The 23,469-nt window shown below is 57.6% G+C and overlaps 1 protein-coding gene and 1 long non-coding RNA gene across 4 annotated transcripts; both read right to left on the bottom strand.

The window, feature by feature from the left end:
• Positions 1-299: 299 nt before the first annotated feature.
• RHOF (ras homolog family member F, filopodia associated) lies at positions 300-12,439 on the bottom strand (the record flags this gene model as incomplete). The annotated part of the gene is made up of 5 exons (XM_079718067.1): positions 300-834; positions 1,953-2,087; positions 2,175-2,284; positions 11,904-11,991; positions 12,302-12,439. 5 exons carry the CDS (start codon positions 12,437-12,439, stop codon positions 670-672), a joined length of 636 nt encoding a protein of 211 aa, XP_079574193.1. The 3' UTR covers positions 300-669.
• Positions 12,440-14,041: 1,602 nt separating this feature from the next.
• On the bottom strand, positions 14,042-20,818 carry LOC307062308. Of its 3 annotated transcripts, XR_013811216.1 has the most exons (5): positions 20,723-20,818; positions 18,682-18,772; positions 15,131-15,180; positions 14,581-14,733; positions 14,042-14,496 (listed from the first exon to the last, which is right to left on the bottom strand). It is a non-coding gene; the product is annotated as an uncharacterized lncRNA (long non-coding RNA). The 3 variants fall into 3 exon arrangements; XR_013811215.1 differs by having other exon boundaries at positions 14,042-14,733; XR_013811217.1 differs by lacking the exons at positions 18,682-18,772; positions 20,723-20,818 and adding an exon at positions 15,713-15,901 and having other exon boundaries at positions 14,042-14,733.
• Between the last annotated feature and the right edge of the window lie 2,651 nt (positions 20,819-23,469).

The raw sequence follows: 23,469 nt of genomic DNA, 5'->3' as shown, positions 1-23,469 counted from the left end.
AGGTTCTTCTCTGCCTCATGTGCGTCCAGCTCTGGAAAGATGGCGGCCAAGCCGAGGGCTGAGACTTAAGTCCTCTGTTTGGAAGGGAGGAGGGAGGGGGCTGGGGCCTGTGTTCTCCTGATAGGCCTCGGTCCCATCCCCGTGCCTGAGTCCCTGCGGGGAGGAAGCAAGAAGCTGGAGGATGCAGCCAGGCCTATCTCAGGAAAGCAGGGAGGCGGGTGACTTGGGAGACCAGGCTTGGGGGCTGTGTGGAACGCTGCCAAGTCCACATTTATCCTCATAGAAGACGTCATTTCTCATCTCAAGCACAGGCTTTGAGGACCTATTGGGTGTGCAGAGGGGGACACACAGCTGGGGGTTGGTAGTGATGAGGGCACTCCTGAGTCCTGGTGACAAATGCTAGTTCCAGGGTACAGAGGGACTGAGTCCAGCACCCTCGCTCACCACCACCATGCAGGCTGGAGGGGAGTTCGTGGTCACAGCCCCAGCTGGGAAAGAGAGTTCCAGAATGTTCCAAGCCACAGGCTCCAGACACCAGGCCCCGGAGACGCCCGACTCCAAGTGCCCTTCGAGAGCTGGGGAGGGGGCAGGATCCGGGGAGTAGTCTGGAGCTGGGGACCTGGGTCCTGTCAGTTCTATCGTGAGGGCCGTGAGCCCCGCCGGGAGGTGTCAAAGCAGCAGGCACAGGCGGTGTTGTTTCCGCCGCTGTGCTTTCTTCAGAGCACTGAGGGCAACCTTGGCGGCCTCTCGGAAGACGTCCTCCACGTTCTCCCGAAACTTGGCAGAACATTCCAGGTAGAGGGCAGCTTGGATCTGCTCGCAGGCGCTCTGGCCCTGGTCGGGGGAGGGGCCGCGATTAGACGAGGGGTCTGGAGCATGGGGTCTCCTGTGAGACCCCTCACAGATTTGGGGGCTTTCTGGGGGCGGAGGCCTTGGGGTGGGGACCCTTCTCCACCCCAGGGCCAGCACTCCCCAGTGTGTGCAGATGGACCATGAGGGCCAGTGTGGTGTGGCCTATGGGCTGTAGCTGCTGGGAGCCCTGTCCTGGCCTCCAGCCCACGCTTCCCCCAAACTCAGGCAGTGATGGGGGCTGACTTCAGCCGAGAACTGGGGTGGTGTGTTGTGTCTGCCAGGCCTGTGAGGAGAGTTGAAGGCCTCAAGACAAAAGGGCTTCCTACGTGCTTCTCTCCCCTGCTCTTCCCGAAAGCACAATTCGGGCAACTGAGCTGGCTATTAGAGTAAAAACAGTATTTCTAACACAAATTTATTAATGCCTGTTCCTTTTTATTAAACTTTATTAGTTTTCCTTTGTGTTCCTTTTATTCTGCCATGCCTTACCCAGAAGGCCGCAGGGTTTGGTCAGGCTCATGAAAGGAACCCTGCTTTCCAACACGGGCCTGCCCTTCCAGGCCTCTGGGGAGATGGGACAGGGTGGTGGTTAAGGGCTCAGGCTCTGGGGCCAGAGTGACTGGGATGGGATCTTGGCTCCACTTCAGGTTAGCTGTGTGACCCTGGGCAAGCTACATAACCTCTCTGAGTCTCCATCTCTCCTCTGTAATATGGGGGGCGCTAATAGTACCTGTCTCAAGGTTATAAGGATTAAATGAGGTAAGTAATGTAAAGTGCTCAGGCAAGTGGCCTATCATTATTAATATCTAAAAATTATTATTCTTAACCCCCGGCAGTCCAGTGGTTAGGACTCGGTGATTTCACTGCCGTGGCCCTGGGTTCAACCCCTGGTCAGGGAACTAAGATCCTGCAAGCTGCTCGGGGCGGCAAAACAAAGAAAATTATTATTTTTAGAATGCTGCTGGCTTCAGCTCCCGAAAGGCCACTAAGGCACACCAAATGCAGAGGCCAGAGACCTGGGAGGCTTTCTGGCCATGGCTGTGTCCTGGGCTCCTGGCGATGGGGTGGAGTGGAGCGGGGCGGGGGAGGGGGCCCTGGCCCACCTGTGTGTAGGTGATGGGCTCCAGCTGGGCCGCCCGGAGCTTGCGCAGCTGCTCCTTGTCCTTCCTCAGGTCTGTCTTGCAGCCGATGAGCACCATAGGGATCCCACGGCAGAAGTGGGTGACCTCAGGGAACCACTGTGGAAGGAGAGGGCGGGCATCAGGGCTGGGGCCCCGTCCGTGGCCCCTCCTCCAGAGGCAGGCGGGCCGGGAGAGGGGCCTTACCTTGATGAGAACGTTGTCATAGCTGGTGGGGTTCATGACATCATAGCAGATGAGCACGAGTTGGGTGTTCTGGTAGGACAGGGGCCGCAGCCGGTCATAATCTTCCTGCCCTGAAACCAGACAGCAGGTGGAGGTCAGGGAGGTACCACTTACTTCCCTACCTGAGTCCCCTGTCTGGGCTCCAATGGGTGAGGGGTTGGGGGTCTCCTGGGCAAGAGACTCTAGGCCTCAGTTTCCTCGTCTGTAAAACAGAGGTGGCAGCCCGCAGTCCTACACCAGATAAAAGCCATGCAGGGACTTCCCTGGTGGCGCACTGGCTAAGACTCCACGCTCCCAATGCACGGGGCCCAGGTTCGATGCCTGGTCAGGGAACTAGATCCCACATGTATGCCGCAACTAAGAGTTCACGTGCCACAACGAAGGAGCCCACGTTCTGCAACTGAGCCTGCCTGCTGCAACTAAGACCCATCACAACCAAATAAATAAATATTAAAAAAAAAAAAAGCCACGCAGTGATCAGAGATAGGCCTGATTGCAGGGTAAGTGCTGGAAAAACTGCTAGTAATCATGTCAGCGATGATCGCCCCTCCCTCCCATCCTTATCCCTGGTGCTCAGGTTAAAAGTGCAGACTCTGAAGCCAAATCCGAAGTGAAGCCTCCCCTCCCTGAAGTTTCAGACCAGTGGGGTTGGGTAGGCCCAGGACACTGCAGTTAACCGTGGAGTGCGCCCCCCGGGCTGAGAGGTGCGTGGCCTCTGCTTGAGCTCCTCCTGCCACTCCTGCCAACACTAGGAGGAGGGTGGGGGGTGCTAGAGGTGACAGACGTGCGCCCATCCAGGTCCACTCAGCACAGTGGCTGTGAACCCTGCTGCATACCAGACTCACCAGGAAGAACTGACAACTTCTGACACTCAGTCCCTCCCAGCACCACCTGGATCAGAACCCAAGGCTGGGCTTGGGTAACGGTGGGTTTGGGTTTTTAAAAAAAAACTTTTTTAGTAATTTTTTATATTGACAATTTCAAACCTACAGAAAAATTACAACAGGGAGCACAGAACTCCCTTGCTCGGGTTCACCGAGGCCTTACGTTTTGCCCACTTGCTTTATCTGTGTATATACACTCTGAACCACGTGAGAAGGAACTGCAGACCTTTGGCTGCCCGCCCCCCCCCCCCCCCCCCCCCCGGGGAGAGTTCCTCTGCGGTTTTTCTAAGAACAAGGACGTCCTCTCACCTACTCAGGACAAGTATGAAACTCAGAAACCAACACTGACATTGTACTCTTCTAATCCAATCCATAGGCTGTATTTAGATTTCCCCAATAATGTCCTGTAGTATTTTTTTCCCTGGTTCAGAAGCAGGCCTGGGGTCCCACCCTGCGCGTGGTTGTCATGCCCTATTTTTGTTTAAAACTACCACAGTGAGAACTGAGAGTCTTTCAGGCCCTATGGCGACCCCTGGCCACCTCTGCACAAAGGTGACTACCTTCCAGGGAACACAGAACTCGGAGCCCAGGGATTCCTGCCCCTCCCTCTAGCCTGTGGGTGCCAGGGAGGTGCCGCCCGCCCTCTGATCCCTCCCTGCCAAAGGCCTCTCAGGACAAGCAGCCTCTCCCAAGAGCACAAACAGGCCACATCCTGCTCCCAGACCCCTGCTGATGACAGGGCATGGCCGTCATCTCCTTTCCCACTGGCCCCCCTCAGCCCAGGGATCCCTGATGGTGTGCAGTGACTGGGAACCCAGATCTAATGATGGCTGGGCCGGGAGGACTGTCTGTGCTGTCATTCAGCCAAAGTTCCCTCAACACTGGAGAAGGGGTGAGGGGTCGTCAGGGCCCGGCAGACTCGGGCCCTCCTGCCCTCATTACCAGAAAGCTGGAGGAATCCTTGTAAGATGGTGGGAAACCGGCCCAACATGCTATTCCAGCCCCTCTCCCCTTCCCACACATGTCCCCTCTCCTGACCTTTGTCCACCTCTTTCTGATAGGGTAGCCACTAGCCCCATGTGGCTATTTGAGTTAATTAACATTAAAAATTCAGGTTCTCCATTGCATTGGCTACATTTCAAGTAATTAACGGCCCCACGGGGCTAGTGGCTACCGTACTGGGCAGTGCGGGTGCGGAACGTCTCCATCATTGCAGAAAGTTCTACTGGACGGCATGGCGCCATCCTCATCCAAGCCACCGTCAGTCTTCCGTGCCACCTCCTCCCTGGTCGCCTGCTGCCCCTCAATCCGTTATCCACCTGGCAGCTGGATGGATGGTAACACAAGTGAAGTCACACCCCTCTCCCCTCAACTGAAACACCTGCAGTGGCTCCCCACTGCCCTTTGCAGAAAGTCCAAGCCTCTCCCAGTGGCCCACGTGACCCTGGTGCCCACCAACCTCGACTTCATCCGCCTTCCTCCTGCCCCACTCACTCGCTGCAGTACAACCAAGGCAGCCTCCTTGCTGTTTCTCAAACCTGTCAAGCTCTTGTGCCACACCTGGAATGCTTTTCCCGCATTTTTTTCCCCCATTTCCTTCCTAGCATTTTACTTTTAAACATTCAGACTGACCACCCACAGTATTTCCTTTTTCCAGATAATTGCCTTCTCTCTACTACTTACTGGTAACGCCACCTTATACGTCACACTTTTTTTGGGGGCAGCCGCGCGGCTTTGGGATCTTGGTTCCCCAACCAGGAATTGAACCTGGGCCCTTGGCAGAGAAAGCCCAGAATCCTAGCCATTAGGCCACTGGGGAACTCCCATCACACTTTTTAGAGTGTCTTTGCCTATAAATGATTAAGAAACCTTTACAGGGACTTCCCTGGTGGCGCAGTGGTTAAGAGTCCGCCTGCCAATGCAGGGGACACGGGTTCGAGCCCTGGTCCAGGAAGATCCCACGTGCCGCGGAGCAGCTAAGCCTGTGCACCATAACTGCTGAGCCTGCGCTCTAGAGCCCGCAAGCCACAACTACTGAGCCCGTGAGCCACAGCTACTGAAGCCCACGTGCCTAGAGCCTGTGCTCCGCAACAAGAGAAGCCACCGCAATGAGAAGCCTGCGAACCGCAATGAAGGGTAGCCCCTGCTCGCCGCAACTAGAGGAAGCCCGCGCGCAGCAACGAAGACCCATGAAAAGAAAAAGAACAGCAAAGACCCAATGCAGCCAGAAAAAGGAAACCTTGACAACAACCACCTGCCTGATGTGCTAGTCAGGGATCTTATGAATACTCCCATTTACATATAAAGAAACGTGAGACGTGAAGTGACCCCTCTGAGGTCACCGAATCAGAGCCAGGCCTGACTCCACATTCATTCAATTCCAAGGCCAGTGTTCCTTCTGCTGATACACAGCCATGCTCTATTCTGCTCTGTAGTGTGCAAAAACAGGTTCTGGGCCTCTACGATGGAATGATGCGGCTCAGAATTCTGGCCTCACATACACTCTGATTCCCTTTTAGAAACACGGCAGGAGAAAACAAGCAGTTGTAAAATGGGGCTATGGTGTTCTGACGTCTCCTCCCATCTTGCCCGGCTGATTCCTCAGAGAGGCCCTCCCTCACCACGCAAAGTCCATCCACAGCCTGTACTCACACATTTATTTGTTTACCGCCTGTCCCCCCGGAGACTGTAAGCACCCTGAGGGCAGGGTCCATGTCTGTACTTAAAAATCATTCCTGGCACCCGGGAGGTGTCCAGTCACTATTGGCTGGTGGGTGGTTGAGAAGTTGTTCATCTCTTGTCAGATGCAGCAGAGACGAGGGCTGAGACATGCCACTGGGCTTCGCAATTAGGGCCTGTGCTGACTGCAGCAGGCTTGATGAGGGCGGAGTCAGACTGCAGTGGGTTGAAGGATGAAGTCAGACCAAGCCTGCTCCTGGCTCAGGGCCTCTCCCTTGCTGTTCCCTCTTCTAGAAGGCTCTTCCCAGGTAACAGCATGGCTCACTCCCTCATTTCCTTCAGGTCTCTGCAGAAATGTCACCTCTTCCAAGAGAACTTTCCAGACTGCTCTGAAACAAGAGCCTCCTCTGCAGTCTGTCCCATGACCAACTATGGCTTTATTTTTCTTCCTAGCAAGTATCACTACCTGACATCACAGTTGTTTTTGTTTTGGGGGGAGATGTCCCTCATGAGCACGTAAGACCCTGAGGACAGGCCATCTCTGTACTGCTGTTACATCACCTGGCGCACAGACAGGCTCTATAAACATTTGGGGAATGAACGAACAAACAAATGAGCCGGTGAATAAAGTGGAATAATAATCTCTATGGCTTTCAGGTTTGCATTTCACTTCCATCACCTGTGTTAATTTTCTTTTTTTTTTGGCCGCACCTCGCCGCGCGCAGAATCTTAGTTCCCCGACCAGGGATCGTACCAGTGGCCCCTGCAGTGGAAGCGTGGATTCCTAACCACTGGACCGCCAGGGAAGTCCCACCCGTGTTAATTTAAGCAGTCACCCCCCCACCCCCAAGGGAAGCTGGGTGGGCAAGTTCTTCCTGTTAGGAGCCCACGTGGCTGGGGGTGGGGCTGTGGGTTTCAAGGTCACTGACAGGCTCCCTGTGAGCTGAAGCACCAACTCAGTTCCCAGCTCCAAGGCCAGTTTCCTGCCGGGTCGCTGTAAAAGCTCCAATCCTCCTGGGAAGCCTTCCTAATTGGAAATTCATCTCTGGACCTCAGTTTCCTCATCTGTGAAATGCATATGTGAGGAACAGGTGAGCCTCGATCATAAGAGTCAAAATGATTAGAACCAACAATATTTGTCGGCGGTGCGCTCACTCATCACGTGCCGGGCCCCACGCAAAGCCCTTTACCTGCACAGACTCCTCACTCCTCACTACGATTCCTCACTACTGGCTATTGTTTTTGTTTTGTTTTGTTTTGTTTTTGCCGAGTCACGCAGCTGGTGGGATCTTAGTTCCCCGACCCAGGATTGAACCCAGGCCCTTGCCCGTGAAAGCGCGGAGTCCTAACCACTGGACCGCCAGGGAACTCCCACTACTGCTATTGTTATCACCAATTTACAGATGCGGAAACTGAAGCACAGAGAGGTGAAGTGACTTGCCCAACGTCACACAGCCAAAGGGAAGCTTCATAAAGGACAGGAGACCATAGGTAGGACTACTGGGGTGCTTCTCTCTCAATCCACCCCGGAGGATAGGGAGCTGTCCTCACCCTACAAGCCCCAACCCTGACCCAGTGAGGAAAGGTTGCCAACAAGGGGATCTTGAGAGGGAGGGACTCTGGGAGAGGATGGGTAACCAGCCCAGATCCCACCGCCTCTTCCCAGTTGTCTTCTTGACTTGACTGTGCCTGGCTCAGCTTTCCCCAGGAGTTCAGTGTGAACCTCCACACAGGGACCAGGCCTGCAGACCATGGACTTCTGGGTGCTGTTGACCTCATGTCTCCTTGGGAGGAGTGGAGTGTCCAGGACACCCCACCCCTGTGAGTCAGGAAAGCCAAGCTCCACTCAGACTCATTTTCCATGACCTTGGCACCCTCCCTCTCTGGGCCTCAGTTTCCGTATCTGAAAAAGGGGGTGATAACCCTGCCCTTGATATTGGAAGTAAAGGACTTGTAGGCTGAGCAATGCTGGGCAAAGGTGTGGGCCTGCGGTTACTATTGAAATAGAAACTGAATGGGGACCTGGGTGGGGGATTCTAACCCCAGATCTTTGGACCCACGAGCTCTAGGAGGCCTCCCATCCACTAGGACCCTCCCCATTTACCCACAGTGATGCCGAGGCTTAAAGGGGGCAAAGTCATCTGCCCAGAGGCAAACAGGGGTCCCACTCTGGCCTCTGTAGATGGGCTTGAGAGGTTAAAAAAGCCCCCCGAGTTATGTGCAAAAGGACACATTTGCTTCTGGAGAGGAAAGGTCTTCTGAGGCACAGCTCCCCCGGAAGCTGCCCATCTTCCTGAAGCTGGCGGTGCCGCAGGGCCTGAGGAAGTGAGGCTCACGCGAGCGTTATTTCCTTTGTGGGAAGCTCTGCCATGACGGTCATCTTTCCGGGGGCATGGTCCCTAAGACCTGCCAGGGTGTCATCGGGCCACAGTGGTCCCCAAATCTGCCAAAGGACATCTACAGGGCACGTGGTTCCCATCTCTGGCCGGGGTGTTGGTCAGGGGAGGGAGGGGTGCGGGCAGAGTGAGACGGGGAAGCTGCCAGAAGAGGAACCCGCTTTTACTAGTGCTACTGGGGCCCGCCCACCTGCGTCTCCTAACCGCGGCCTGGAGCTGAGACCACGCATGGCCACAGACCCACAGCGTCAGCTCCCCCACCTCCAGGGCTCCTGGCTCCTAGGCACCCCTCTTGTCCGTGATTCCTGTCTTAGCGACTTCTTGGCGCCCCACTTTTCCCACTGTTCCCATCTCAGGCTGGGAAGGGGACCATAGCTCCCCGCCTCCCGGGGCAACTCCAGCCAGTCCTGTGATGCCCCACCCCGAAGCCCAGACAGCTCTGTCTCTGGTTGGTGTCTTAACATCCCACCTCGCCCCCACCTCGCCCCCACCTCCCCTCTCTCTGCCCAGGAAACTGCAGACTTCACCGCAGCTTCCTGCCTCTGAGGGTGTCAGGGCCGGCAGATGAGGTGCTAGGGCAACGGGTGCTCACAGCACCGGCCCCCTTCACCGTTGCACACTGAGAGCTCCGTCACTCCTCCATCCACCCTCCCGCCGCAGTGGTGTCTGGAACTGCTTCCGCAGGACGGAAACAAGTAGGCAGACTGTCCTCCCACACGGACCCCCGTGGCTGAGGTCCTGGGTGTGGAGAACTTCAGCCTCTTGGGGGGCCACCCCATCCCACAGCTCTGGGCACCACTGGTTGGCTGGAAAGATGCTTCCCTGCCCCCCACCTCCCACCACAGGGTCTAGCCCATCAGGTTCTAGAACCTTCTACGACAACCTTTACTAGACTTGGGGCTTCCCTGGTGGTGCAGTGGTGAAGAATCCGCCTGTCAGTGCAGGGGACACGGGTTCGAGCCCTGGTCCTAGCCCGTGCACCATAACTACTGAGCCTGCACTCTAGAGCCCGCGAGCCACAACTACTGGGCCCACGAGCCACAAGTACTGAAGCCTGCACGCCTAGAGCCCGTGCTCAACAATAGGAGAAGCCACCGCAGTGAGAAGCCCCTGCTCGCCACAACTAGAGAAAGTCCACGCGCAGGAATGAAGACCCAACGCGGCCAAAAATAAATAAATAAATAAGTAAACAGATAGATAAATAAATAAAACCACCGTTACTCACCTCTACCTGGGCCACTCCCTTCACCCTGTCTCTATCTTTTTCTAGTTGATCACCTGGCCATTCTTTCTGCCACTTTCTTCGGATATCTGTCCACCCCAGAGAGAGAGAGACGAACCTCATCACCTTTATCACAACGGACCTTCTCCAGGGGTGTCTCTGCAGCCAGGTTTCTTTTTCATTCATTCATTCCACAAGCCTCGCTCTGGGACAAGCACCACGCTGGTGACTGGTGTGTGGAAGAGGAATGACCCAGGCTTTCCTTCATGCTCCTCCTGACAGTGGGGCTTCCCAAGTCACAGCGGGACACCCTTGAGGGAGCAGCCTCGTCTCTTCCCCCCAGAATATCCCTCCTGGGCCGTCCTGCTGACTGTGAGGCCAGTCTCCTCCCGCCAGGGATGCCACTGAGAGGTTCAAACCCCCAGCTCTGCTTTTCTGCCACCTGGAACAGTCTTGCTGGGAAGGCAGGGGGTGGGGGCCGGCACAGAGCTCTGCATGCAGCGGGTTCAAAAGAATAGGCTTGGGCTGGGGCCTGGGCCTGAATGGCAGGAGGTTAAAAAATCACAGTGACAAACACTTAGTGAGCCCTTCGCAAAAGCCAGGCCCTGCACTAAGTGCTGCATGTCACATGAATTTGATGTAATTCTCACAACTATTTTAGCCTTGATTACAGAGAAGGAAACTGAGGCCTAGGTGTCCCCACTGACACGCAGCCAGGGGAGCCGGCATCAAAGCCCAGGTCTGACTCCAAAGCGTGTGGCAGGAAGTTGTGGACAGGTAATCATTGCCCCGAGTGGTCACTGCTTCTGATGATTTGGGAAGGAGCTCTCCCCATCCCTCCCACAGTAGCTCTTAGTGAAAATCATTCCTTATACCAAGTAGAAGCTTTCCAGAACCTCTACAGGGCAATCTACGCTGATAAGTTCTTTGAGCATCTTTCTCTGGGTGAGGCCGGGAAGACCATAAGTGATCCCTACTCTGGGTCTGATGAGGGAGGCTGCGGTGAAGCCCTGAGGGCAGAGGAAGGAAGAGAGAGTGAAATCTTCCCTCTGACTCCCCCTGCCCCGCCAGCACTCCACCCACAAAGTGGGGTTAATGAACCGGCCCCTACCTGGGTCCCGGACAGGAAACGTGAAACCAAGTGTCCCAGACACACCACGATTTTTACTGCTCTTGTGGCCACGCCCTTGGGAATTCCTCAGACGCCTTTGGCTTTCCCGGTTCAAGGGGCTGGAGGCCTGGCCCTGTTCTGGGGGCAGCCCTGCAGGGCCCTCATCCAACAAGAGAGGGTCCTTAGAGGCCACTATAGGGGGGACACACCCATATGGCAAGGTCAGGAATGAAGAAGGGGCCTGGGGCTGGGAGAGCCCCTCTCCTGAACCTCTCCAGGGTGTAATGAGAGATGTTACTGACAGCCTTTCGGAGTGGTGGGGAGGACGGGGGGGTCCTGGATCTTGGCCCTGTCCAAGGCCAGCTGGAAGACTTCACCTCATACACACAAGGCTTGGCCGACAGGGGAAGGGACACCTGATGACATAGTTCCCTGCAAATCACTAAACACTGAGTCACAGAGGCTGGGTGAGGCCCCAGCTGGGATCCTGACCTTTGCTCCCCAAAGTTGATTCAGCCCAGAGGGGAGTCAGGGCAGGATGGAAGCTCCCCAAGGGTACCAGTACCAGCAGTGCTACCCAAATCCTCCCGCTGGCGGTGCGCCTCCACCCATCCCCCAACAATAGGAACGCTGATGACTGTGATGCAATTAGCATAAATACACTTGCCTTAGGAGCTGCAGGTGGCAGAGAGAACCTTATTTTGGACCTACACTCCCTAGAGCTCTGTTCCTTCTTCAGTGCCAGGAAGAAACAGAACTGTAGCCACAGAATCCTAAAACCACAGGCTCAAAATTATAGACCATAGAATTCAGAGTCATGCACCATAGTCCATGGAATTCCAGAAACATGGGACTCAGAATGTGTAGCTCCAGGGCCCTAGAGCCTCAGGACTGTTGGCCACAGAATCCTGGAGTCACAGGCTCTGATCTGTAGCCCAAAGTATTCTAGAACATAGGACCCAGAAACGCAGCCCACTGAACCCTAGCACCAGGGGACTCAAATCTGCAGCCCACAGAATCCTAAGAGACCACAGCATGTAACACACGAAATCCTGGAACCATGATAAGCAGAAGCAAAGCCCACGGTTTTCTAGAACCACAGGAGAGGAAGGAACCCGTGAGCCCTCAGAACATCAGCGCTAGGAGGGTGGCTCAGGAACTCACCTCTTCCAAATACCCTCCTTTTACAAATGGGGCGACTCTGTCGGCCTCCAGCACCACCTAGTCAGGCGGTGGTCAACCGGTTCCCAGCCAGCGCCCCTCCGCGGCCTCCAGGAGTGACGGGATGTCAGGGCCCGGGAGAGGCAGAAGGGCGGGCGGGGATGCCCGGCGGGGGATGCCCCTCAGGGGAAACGCTCCTGGCGGACCCTAGGACCCTCGCCGCGCAGACGCACTCACCGGCGGTGTCGTATAAGTTCAGGGTCACCTCCTTGCTGCCCACGGTCACGCTGGCCGTGTACTTCTCGAACACGGATGGGGCGTAGTGCTGTCGGAGAACGGGCAGGGTTGGTTCTTAAGGGGTGCGGCGGGGACCCAGGGTCCGACTGGATCCCCACCCCCACCTTCACCCCATCCGGCTCAGCCCCCCTCACTCTGCTGGGCTCTGGAATTCCCGAGGGGGCGCCCCGGGGTGACGGCCGCCTCTCCGTGCGCAGGACGCCAGGGACCTGGGGTCCGGGATCGGGGCGCAGGCTGAGGTCCGTCCCTCACCCCCAGTGGTCCGTCCCTCACCCCCAGTGGTCCCAAGCCCGACTCCCCCGCCCCCAGCCTGCCTCCAGCCCCCCGGCGGGCCTCACCTCGGGGAAGGACCCCTGGCTGTACACCATGAGCAGCGAAGTCTTGCCGCAGCCGCCGTCGCCCACAACCACGATTTTCAGCTCCTTCTTGCCCGAGCCCGGGGCGGCAGTCGGGGCTGGGGCCCCAGGGTTGTCCATAGCCGGGAGCAGGCAGCACTGGCGGCGGCGCCCTGAGGCGAGCGCTACGGTTGAGCGACCCGGGGCGGGGGCGGGCCCCAGGGCGGGGCTAAGAGAAGCCCCGCCCTCGAACCGGCACCTCCTCCGCCAGGCAGCCAGCCGAGTCGACCTCCCAGCCTATTTCCTTCCTGCTAGGCTCTCGGCCCAGAGTCTTCACCTCTCATTCCCAGGGAAACAGGCAACTGAGAAACGGAGTGCTCAGCGGCAAGCGCAGCTCCCATCTCCTCTCCTGCGAGTCACGGCGCCCCCCACACCCCAACCTGCAAGATCTGAGTTTCCGCCCCTTCCCGCCTGGCACCCTTGATTGGCAGTCTCTGTCTTCGGGCAGGGACCCTCTGATTGGCCGACTCGGCCTCCTCCATCGGGCAGGGTCTCTTTGATTGGCGGACTGCCCCCCAGCCCTCGGGTTCGAGGAGCCTTGGTCTCAAGCTCTGGGAAAAGCCCCCAGCTTCGCCCCGCCCCAACTATGTGGCCTCGGGGAAGTCCACTCTGACCTCAGTTTCCCCCCAGAAGGTAGCGTCGTCGATGGTGCCAAGAAAGATCCTGGCATAGGGGTCCTGTCTGCCCACGTGGTCTGGCCCTGTGGGAGTGAGCCTGTGTGTCGGTTGCGGAAGAGCGGTTCTGCTTACCTATCACCCCACCTCCCAAAGGTGGAGGTCTGGCGCCCTCTGCCGGGCGATGGCCTCGGCGCGGTGACTTTGGGAACAGGTGAGTGGCCCCAGAACCCTTTCGAGGGTTGGCCCCAAACCAAGCGGGCGGGAACCTCTTTCTAGCAAGGCCCAGAGGCGTGTGAACCAAGCAAGACGCCGTCGAGAAGGGGAAGGGGAAGGTCAGGGTAAATCTAGTTGAGATCAGCTGGGCCCCTTCCGTCCACTTTGGAGACTGATAACCCTGCTCCCACCAAGAAATCTGTGTTCTCCAACCAGCAGCCACATATCCTTCATCCCAAGCTTTCTCAACCCCCGCACCCAAACCGCTATTTACTGAGCGCTCACTCTGGCCAGGTACTATCAGAGCGTCTGGGGGAAACCACCCCTGCCTCCCACCCCTTCCCTCCCTTGGGACTGTCTTTTGCACAAACCAGGCCAGTGGTCAGGAGTGGCAGAGGGACCCCCAGGAGCAGGCATGTACCAGGCAGGCACTGGGATATGGCTAGGTGAGAGAGCAGAATCTTTCCCAGCTGGGGTAGGACATCTGAAAGTTTCCTCAGAGAAGGGCTGGCAGGATTCAGGATCTTCTTGCCCTCACCCCACCCAGAAGATTCCCCATTTTCAGGTTCTCAGCAAGGATCAGGTAAACGTTACTTCGGAAAGGAAATCGCCAACCCGGCAATACCATAAATGCCAGGTCAACGTATTCAGAGGATGCAAGGCATAATCTGACCACCAGACGGCAGCAGAGACTGCCCCGGGAAGCCCCCAAAGAGTCCAGAGCCGGAAGAGAAGACCCAGCTCCAGGTTCTTAAGTGGAAAGCCCTACTCTGTCACCCGGCCACAGGGCATCTGCTGGGTCAAGCACCCCTAGACAAATTTACAGCAATTCATTCATTCCTTCTTTGCAGCACACGTTTATTGAGAGGCAATTGTGTTCCTGCCTTTGAGGAACTCAGTCCTGGGGGAAGCAAAGGAGTCTGCGAGACGAGAACAATTCAGACACCGGAGCCCCTGTGGGGTTCAGAGAAAGTTGAGAGCTGGGCAACAGATGAACTAAGCTTGGCAGTGCTGGCAGGAAGGGCCAGTGGAAGTCGGATGAGTACCCAGCCTGAGTAAATGCATGGTGGCTGGAAACCCCATCAGGTTTGGCAGTGGCTGGGGCGTGAGGAGGGAGGCCAGACATGGTTGTCAAGGTGATGAGGGTTCGATCACAGGGGCCTGGCTACTGAGCTCAAGATGGGTGTCAGACAAAAGCTCTGAACAGGAGAGGAGCCCAGCCAAAGCTCTTTCCGGTGACCAGGGGGGAGCTGTGACTGGCTGGTGAGGACAGGGCTGGGGCCATCTCTACACAGTGGCAGCCTGGGGCTGGCAAGAGAGGAGGGGGAGGAAGCCATCACTCAGGGAGAGGGAGGATGGAAGAGGGCTTTGAGGGAGGGGAGGACCACTTACCTTTGAGCCAGGCACAGGCCTGACCTCACATCAGATACCCTGAAGCTCAGGGAGTGACTGGGAGAGTAAGACTACCTCATCTGGGAAGGGCCTTGAGAGAGTTCACTTAGAAGGGTCAGCCCACTCTGAGCAAACTGTGGGAACTGCTCCAGCCTGTAGGAAGAGGGCATTTGACTTTTCCTCAAAATCCTCAGACCTCGGTTTCCACCTTTTCTAACTAATGGATCTCAACTTATAACAGAAAAAATGACTTACATGAAAACAGGTCCTCCCAGGCCGGCCCAGGTCCAGGCAGGACAGCTGACACTGGCCTCAGCCTGCCCACCCACCCCTGCTTGGCTGAGAGGCTGGCACAGAGCCCCAGCCCCACCCGGCCTGGAGCGTGTTTGATTTGGACCTGGCTCCAGTGGTGGTGTAGGGGCTGGATCTGTAGCTAAAAATACCCAGCAGCCAGGCCAGCTGCTCGGAGCTTCCTTGGAGGTGCTGGGCCAGGGCAGGCCAGCTGAGGCACTGGGAACACCCACAGGCCCGGGGAGCCCGACTCCCTTACCTGCAAAATGTTCCGAGGACCCACGCCATTCTTCTATTCACCAGGAATTCCTGGAGAGATTTAGGAGGGTAAGAAAAAATTCTTTAAACTGGTTCTTGCCACAAAGCTGTTGAGACACAGAAGCCTAGGGGAGCTGGCAGGTGGCATCTGCGGGGGTGAACTGATCTGTGTTCACATCTAGGCCTGGGATCTAGTGAGGCCAACTGACCACAAGAGAGAGGTAGGGCCAGATCCACTTCTGTCTTGTCAGGGCAAGGTCTGGCCAGCACAGGGCAGGACGGGGACGTTAACGACAATGCTAATGGCTTCCACTTCCCTGGTGCCTCAGCATACTCTGAGAGGTCACTACACACCTGAGGGGTCATCCACCCAACGTGAGACAGAAGTAACTGACCATCCTCTGAGGTCCCAGGGATGGGAGGTGGCCCAGCACAGCCTGGGGGATCAAGGCTGTCTATCCCTGTCCCAGAACTCTCTCCAGGCTCAACATCTGGTGGTGGGCTCACAGGAGTCACCACCAGAGTACAAAGAGCTACCTCCACAAAGCCAGACTCAGAGACAGGTCAAAGGTTATCTGCCAACCTCCTCCTCCTGGTTCACAGGGGAGACCACGACTCCTGGAGGGGTAGGAACTCTTCGAGGTCACTGGCCAGATGGAGCCGGCACTGGACCCAGGCGGCCTCTGAGATGGCGGGGTGCCCATCTCCACAGTCCAGGCAGACGTTCAGTTTCCACCCAGGGGGTCCAAAAGGTCGTACTCCACGCCTCGGCTCTCGGCCAACGGGCCGGAAGGGGCGGGGCCCTGGCGTCCAGTAGGAAGGCAGGTCTGGCCACCTCCGGCCGCCCTTCCGCTGGCGTGGCCCTCTCCAGGCAGGCTCCACCGGCTGGGCGCCAGGAGCAGCCCCGCCCCAAGCTTGCTGGGTGACCGGTGGGTGGAGCCACGCTCTCGGCAGAGGAACCAGTCTGAGGACTGATAGGCTGCCCCGCCCCTCCCTTCACCTAGGAGGTACTGTCTGCCAGACAAAGAAATTAGAAAGAGGGGGTGAAAAAAGGAAGCGGGGGGGAGTACGATCCTTCCAGGTCGTCGGGACCCCGCTCCCTTCCAAGAATCACACCCGGGCCACAGTGGAGCGCCTCACTGTTGCCTAATTGGTCCGAGGGCGGGAGTGGAGGAACTGGCTGTAACCCTCCAAGCTGCTGCTGGCAGGGAAAGGTTTAAGTCAATTATTTAACTATCCAACGCCCACGGGAGGTAAAGACCCCAGCCCCGTGGAGCCCCAAGGACTCTATCAGAAGGGATGCAGCACACCCTCAGGAGGCAGAAAGGTCACCTGAGAATCCAGGGAGTTGAATGAACTCATCAATGGCAGAGCCGAATTTAAACCTCCGGACTGGGGCAGACTGGAAGGAGGGAAAGGCTCATGTAATACTACGAAGTGCTCACCCTGGGTAGCGGGAAGGGAGTCTGGTGCCAGGTGTGGTCGGCTGCACCCCTTGCCCCCCAGCAAGACAGCATGGACCAAAGCCAGCTTATCTGGAGACCCTCGTGGCGCCAAGGCATGGCAGCCAGAAGGACCTAAGAGCACCACGCTGGTTACTTTCAACCAAATAGCTTTCCCAGCTCCCAGGCAGTGACGCCAGCAGACAGCTAGCACGGGCAGGAGCCCAGAATAACCCAGCAGCTGGGGCGACGGGGTGCCACGGACACAGGCGCTGGGCTGGAAGACACCTGGAACCTCATCCTGACTGCCGGTGGTGACCTCCTGACCTTGGGTGAGTCACGTTACTCTCCGGGTGGGGGGAACCCCCCAAACCATGACCCATCATGGAACAACAGCCTGTGGACTTGAGGAAAGGCCACCGTCCCAACTCACACACTGGAGTAAAAATGGAGCTGGCTCCCAACCTGCAGAATGTCAACCTTCCCCTTTGCCCTGAGGCTGTGCCACGTGCTACGAGGTGGGCTGGTGGGGGAGGAGCTCTCAGACAGCCCAGCCCCACTCCCCGCAGCCACCTCCGAAGGGGGGCCAGCTGGTGTGAAGCCTGTGAGGCCGGCCCCCTTAATCGCACTTAATCCGCCCTCCACCCTTTACGGCAGGCTTCATTATCATCACTTTACACAGGAGACTCGCCCAAGGTCAACCAGCACAGGGGAGAGTCAAACCCACAGCTGCCTGCCTTAGAGCCTCCCTCGATTAAGCACCAATACGCCCCCAACAAAACCTCTGGGTCAAGCCCTACGGCTCCCCCAGTCCTCACTCCAGCCCCCAAGCTGAGGGATGGGATAAAAGTGAGCAGAGCCTATCAGACCCGGAAGTCAAGCCTGGGCCCGAACGGGGGAGGCGGCGCAATCAGCCGCACCTGGACCCAAATGGCTCATCAAAGTAATCACAAACTAAAGATCACATGGGGGAGGGGTCAGAGATCAAGGGCCGCACTGTCTCCAGCTGCGGAGCTTCCTGGAGATAAAGAGAATGGGAAACTGCATGCTGTCAGCTTGCGCGAGGAGAATAAGCAGAGCTGCCATCACTACGAAGCGACACCTCCGCACCAAGAAATAGTTCGGGGTTCCAAGCGCACATGCTTGGGTCCTCACAACACCCCAGGTGTTACCTGGCCCAAAGGTTCTCAAAATGTCTCCACACGGCAGCATCAGCATCACCTGGGAACTTGTCAGGCCCCACCTACTGAATCAGAAACTCAAGGACCGGGCCTCGGAGTCGATTCTAATGAGCCACCCGTGTGATTCGGCTGCACGTTCAACTTTGACAATCACTGACCCATCTGCGCAGCTGGTGAAACTGGGGCTGAGGGTCTGTGCTGCTTACGCAAGGTCACAGCAGGTGAAATGGCTCGCCAGGTTTCAAATCCGGGTTTGTCCCGTTCTACAAACAGGGCTTTTTCTTTTTTTTGGTTGTGGGTGGGGGGGCCTGGGTGAGGTGGAATCGTGGGAATTCCCTGGAAGGGCAAGAGTCGAGAAACCTCTTTCTTAAAGAAAGCCGGCCCAGATCTCAGGTCTTTCTGTTCTTCACCTCCCTAGCAGCCAGACATCGGAGGGGAAGAGGCCAGCTCACACAGTCACCCCACACGCCCCCAGCGGGGGCCGGAAGGGAGGGCCAGGGCCGGGCCCGGTTTCCTGGCAGCTGCCTGTGTCTTTCAGAAGAGGCATCCAGGGCACTCCACCCACCAAACAACACACAATTGGGAAATATTGGGTTGGCCCAAAAGTTCGTTCGGGCTTTTGTAAGATGTTATGGAAAGACCCGAACGAACTTTTGGGCCAACCTAATATATGCAAGTGCAGTCTCTCCTATGCTGCTAAATATGGCAAAGAATTGCACGCCCCAAACTCCTGACAAGACGACGGAAGCTGACAGGCGGGGATGGATGGACCAAGCAGGCCCAGCAGGCAGCCGATTTCAGTCCCACACATCTGTGGGGGGGAAGGGCTGCAGAACCAGACTAGCAGGTTTGGGGTGCCCGCCCTCCCTGGGCTCCAGGCCAAAGCCCCCCAAATCTCTCTCGCAGGCTGGGAAAGGGCTCACACCTACCTTAGTGGGAGGACTGTCAAACTAGGCCTGCTTCTGTCCAAAGGAGAACGGTCCACTCTGGGGGTACCGGGCCCCTTCTCCGGTCATGATCCTGGGGGGAAAAATAGGAGGGTGTTTTAGGGCGTCGATGGCCACAAACCGGACACGGTCTCCATGAGGGAAGGGGAGCCTTACAAATGCCGCTCCCCCCTTCCCAGCTGCCAAGGCAGCCCTCACTCCAGAATGAATAGGAGGGGGGTGTGGATGAATCACTAAGGTTCAGCCGGGGCGCCGAGCAGCAGGCGGCGGCTCATCTGCATTTCCAAAGGCCCGCCCCGTCCGCATCCCCTCCCCCAGGAAGGGCCGGAGATGCGAGGGTTTACCCCAGAGCCCTCCGCCTCTGGGGATCCCGGGGAAGGCCCGCTCGGCTTTCCCAGGCCCCAAACCCCACCCCACCCCACCCTCCAGAGCGCCGGCTGGCCGGCTGTGCTTGGACGGCCACCTAGGGACGTCGGTGGCCTGCGTGAGGGCCTCAGGCCCCAAGTGGGGACAAAAGGGGCCCACCCGCCCCTCGGGCTCGGCTATCAAAGGGCGGTTGGAAGCCGGACGTGGGCGCCGAGGCTCGGGGTGGGCAGCAGGGACGGCCTGGGATCAGGGCCGGGCCGCGGGGAAGAAGTCCGCGGCCTCTGGAGGAGCCGGTCGGGGTCAGGGGGCGGATTCGAGGCCCCGACTGGCCCCGTGGCCCTTTGTTACTGGCTCCCGCGCAGGAGGGAAGAGAAAAGACCCCGCGGCCGCGCCGGCCTCCTCGTGCCCGCGGGGGCCCCCAGGTCGGGAGCGGGGGCCGAGGAGGCTGCGGAACCTGCGCTCTTCGTCGAGGCTTCCCCGGGCCAGGGGCGTCCCCGCAGGCGGAGGCCTGGAACGCGGGCGGCGCCGCGGCGGCCTCCCCTCCCCCCACCCCCGGCCCCGCCGCCTCCTTCCCTCCTCCCGCCTGGCGCGCGGCGGCCGCCACCGCCCGAGCCGCGGGCGGCGCGCGAAATGGCGCCCGTCTGACCGCCTCGCCCGGCGGAGGCGAGCGCGAAAGCCGCGGCGCGCGACGCCCCCAGGCCCGCGGCCCCCCAAACGGCCTCCGTGACCACCCCTCGACCCGGGGCGCTGTGTCCTGCGGGCTCTCGGGGCCCGGGCCGGCCGAGGGGCCGCCGCCTGCTCCGGGCTCCCAACGACAACCGAGAAAGGAGGGAGGAAGGAAGAGAGCGGCCGCCATTAGCCACCCGCAGTCCCGCCCTGGCTCCTGCCTCGGCCTCGGCCCCGGCCCAGCCGGCGGCTCTGCTCTGAACCTGAAAATAAAACTCGTGTTTGGGAGGGAGGAGCGAGCGCGGCCGGGAGCACAGGCAGCGCTCGGGCTGCAGGCGGGAGAGATGCTGCGTCATGGTGCCAACATGGACGCCGGCCTTTTGTCCTTTTTCGCTCAGGAAGCGCAGGCGCACCCCGGAGCCCCGAAAAGCCGGCTTCGGAGGGCGAGACCCCCACAATCAAAAGGGGAAGAGACCCCAGGCCCGGAAGGGGAGGTTTCCTCGGCTTTTGTGCCCCCCTTCCCCAAAGCACTTCAATTTCTTCTCCCCCCAAGGCTCAGACCTAGAAAAGCAAGGAGGACGAGCGCAGGCGGCTCCGTGGATACCCCAGGTCGCTGGGGAGACCTTCCTCTCGCCTCCGGGGCAGAAGGGGCAAAAGGGTCTGAAGATCCCTCCTCGTCCCCACCCCCGCCACCCCTCCCCGGTCCGGCTGCCAAACATGAAGCTCCAGAAACCTTCTCCCCTCAGCTCCCAAACATTTGCAGCCCTTGGCCTGCTCGAAAAAACATTTCCTCGAAGGGGTAAAAGGCACGTTTTTGTTGTTGTTGTTGTTTGTTTTTTTTTTTTTACTTACCCGCTCACCCCGGTGCCAGGGAGTCTGGAAGATCAAGCTGGGCGGAGGTTTTGGAGGTGTTATTGTAAAAAATATCTTTTAGGGGGATTGTTTAGTTGGGAATATTTGGGGGTAGTGGTGGTGTCTTTTTTGTTGTTACCTTTTTAAAGTTACACTCTCATGGCATTTTCTGCTCCTTCCACTTCTGCAAATTTTCCAGGGTTGGGTTGGCAAAAGGCGGCTTCGCTGAGGACTGTTTACTGCTCTGGATATAGCAATGGTGTGACCGTCATTAAGAGACAAAAGGCGAAAATACACAGTCAAATCAAACAAAAGGCAAAAGACGCACCGGCCATCCCAACCACCATAGAAAATACCCCCGAGTTAACGATGGTGTTTGGCTCGAACCAGCTAGGACTTGTTTTCCAGTTTTAATCTAGTTTCCTGTGACGGGCTTTAGTCCCTTTACACAAAGAGGTCTTCCTTTCCCTCACCCACCCCCCTACCAAGACGAGAAAAACAGAGATGTTTTTCTTCAAATAGATCGATTTTCAAAGAAAGTGTACATGTTACTGGGAAGAAAGCTGACTAGCATTTATTGCTATAAACATTTTCAAAAGCTTAAAGCTAAAACCCTAGCTGTATAAAAGCAAAATCGTCTAAAAGCATTTTAACTTTTATGTTAGACAAGAGCGACAAAGACATACATGCAGATGAAGGTTCAGAAAATTAAGGACATCTCAGCAACATTAACATGAAAACTGCACTGCGTAAGGACAGAATGGACTGGGTACTTACAATGTAAAAGGTTTTTAAAAACTTAAGAGTAACGACTGCTTACAATTTTTTGTTGCTGCCATTTCGCTAGTCCTAAAACTATACATTTAAAACATTACCTTGTTAAAAAGAGAGCAGAAGGAGTTAATAAGATGGCCAGTTTTAAGTGTTTAATAGAGGAAACTATATATATATAAAAATTTATTGTTCAGTCAAGAGAATACAGATTAAGACAGCTCCAAGCTCCCCCCACCCACCCAAGAAAAAAAAAAGAGGAAAAAAATTAAATATGTCGTTTACTTAGGTTTTTTGGAATTCAAAATTGTTAACTGCTGACATTAATGGTGTGCTATGACCTAGTTATACAAGACAAAGATGGATTCCAAGTCATAAGGAAAAATCCAGATCTTTTTAAAAAGTCTTCTTCATTCTTCCAATTGTGAGTCCTTTAGCCTGTTGACAAATGTTAAACACAACACTGAGGCGTCCTGAACTGGATGGTGGAGTCAAAGGAAAAACATTCCCCATTTGCAACAAAGGAAAAACCCACTTGGCCATTTAATTCCATTGCAGAAAAATGGCTCCCCTCATCTGTTGGCCTCTCCTTGGTGTCTGATGAAGGATGTTTTGAGAGCAGCGTCTAATAACTCAAGCCCTATAGAAGCCGCGCGCTGATTGGCTGCCGCACCCTGCCGCCCTGCTCCAGCCAATTACCTACCCACGGCCAAATTACAAACCCCGAAAAGAGCCCCAATGTGAAATACACCACCACGAAGCCCCAGCGAGGCGACTTCCTCGCCTCGGCCGCCCGACAGGAGAGGCAGAGGGGGCTACAAACGCGTCCTCGCGAAGCCCGGGAGCCTTGGAGTTGAACTCACAAAATGGAAGCCGCACGCTGATTGGCCGCCGCCACTCCCGGACCTTTAATAAAGAAAGGGGAAGGAAAGATAAATGCAAAAAAAGGGGGACACTCTCCTCCGTCGGTGACTGGACGAAGGGGGGGGGGTGCGGGGAGAGAAGCATGTGTTCACAATTACAGGGCGCTCCTCTCCAAAAATAAAAACAGAAAGAAGCTTCTATCACCCAGGTCCAGGCAAGGGCTGCATCCTCCCAGGAATGTGAATGCTAATTTGGTTAAAATCCTGGTTTCCCTTCCCCAGCTCCGCTCCGGGGGGAGGGGGTCGCGGGGCAGAAGAGGAAGCCGGAGCCGAGATACCTCGATTGCAACTCGTCTTGGAGCCTCCTTGCCGCCCCTCACGGCTCCCAGCGTCCAAACACACAATCACACACACACCCCAAAACCCAGCCCTTTCCCCTGAGCCCCCACGCGCCCACCTCCGGTTTTGGCAGTTTGGAAACAGTTTTGGAGGCCCCAGGCGCACGCCGCGGCGGCCGCGGCTCGGAGGGTAACCCCAGCCGCGGGAGGTAGAGCTCGGGGAGACCCCCTCCCCCGCCAGCCAAGCCCCCCACCTAAGTCCCAGCAGAATAAATAAATTAAAAGGCCTTCCCCCCGGGAGGGGGGAGGCAGTGTGGGAGCGCGAGAGTGAGGGGTGGGGGGCCGCTGGGGCCCGGGGCTTTGGCGGCGCAGCTGCCGCCGCCGGGAGAGTGCCTGGGGAAGCGGCGAGGAAGGAGAGGGGAGGAGGAAGAGGAGGAGGAGGAGGAAGAGGAGGAGGGTGAGCGCTCGGGTCGGGCTCCTTAGCGGTGTATTGTGGGATGTGCGGCTACTGGGAGCCGAGCCTCCGCCGCCAGCCGCCTCCCGGGCAGCAGCAGCAGCAGCAGCAGAGGCGGCGGCAGCAGCTCCGGGCCCGGCAGCCGCGGCGGCGGCGCTCCCCCCTCCCGGCCCCCCGTCCGGCCGCCCCGGCCTCGGTTCCCGCGGGGGACACCATGTACTGGCTGGCGGCGCAGGGAGGCCGGCGCCCGGCGGGGATGTAAGCGCGGCTCGGGGAGGGAGAGGCCGCTGCCGGCAGCTGGGCGGCCCGAGCCCCCAGCCCCCAGCCCCGGCCCCGGCCCCCGCTCCGGCCGAGCGGTCGGGCGGGCGGGCGGCGCCAGGCCTGCCGCGAGCCCCGCGCCCGAGCCGGGCGGAGCGAGCGAGCTAGCGCCACGCCGGGCGGCCGGGCGGCCGGGCGGGTA

The sequence above is a fragment of the Hyperoodon ampullatus genome (genome assembly GCF_949752795.1).
Source record: "Hyperoodon ampullatus genome assembly, chromosome: 13".
NCBI classification, from domain to species: domain Eukaryota; kingdom Metazoa; phylum Chordata; class Mammalia; order Artiodactyla; family Ziphiidae; genus Hyperoodon; species Hyperoodon ampullatus.
The sequence above is the reverse complement of the archived record's forward strand: the minus strand, read 5'-3'. Positions and strand labels throughout refer to the sequence as shown.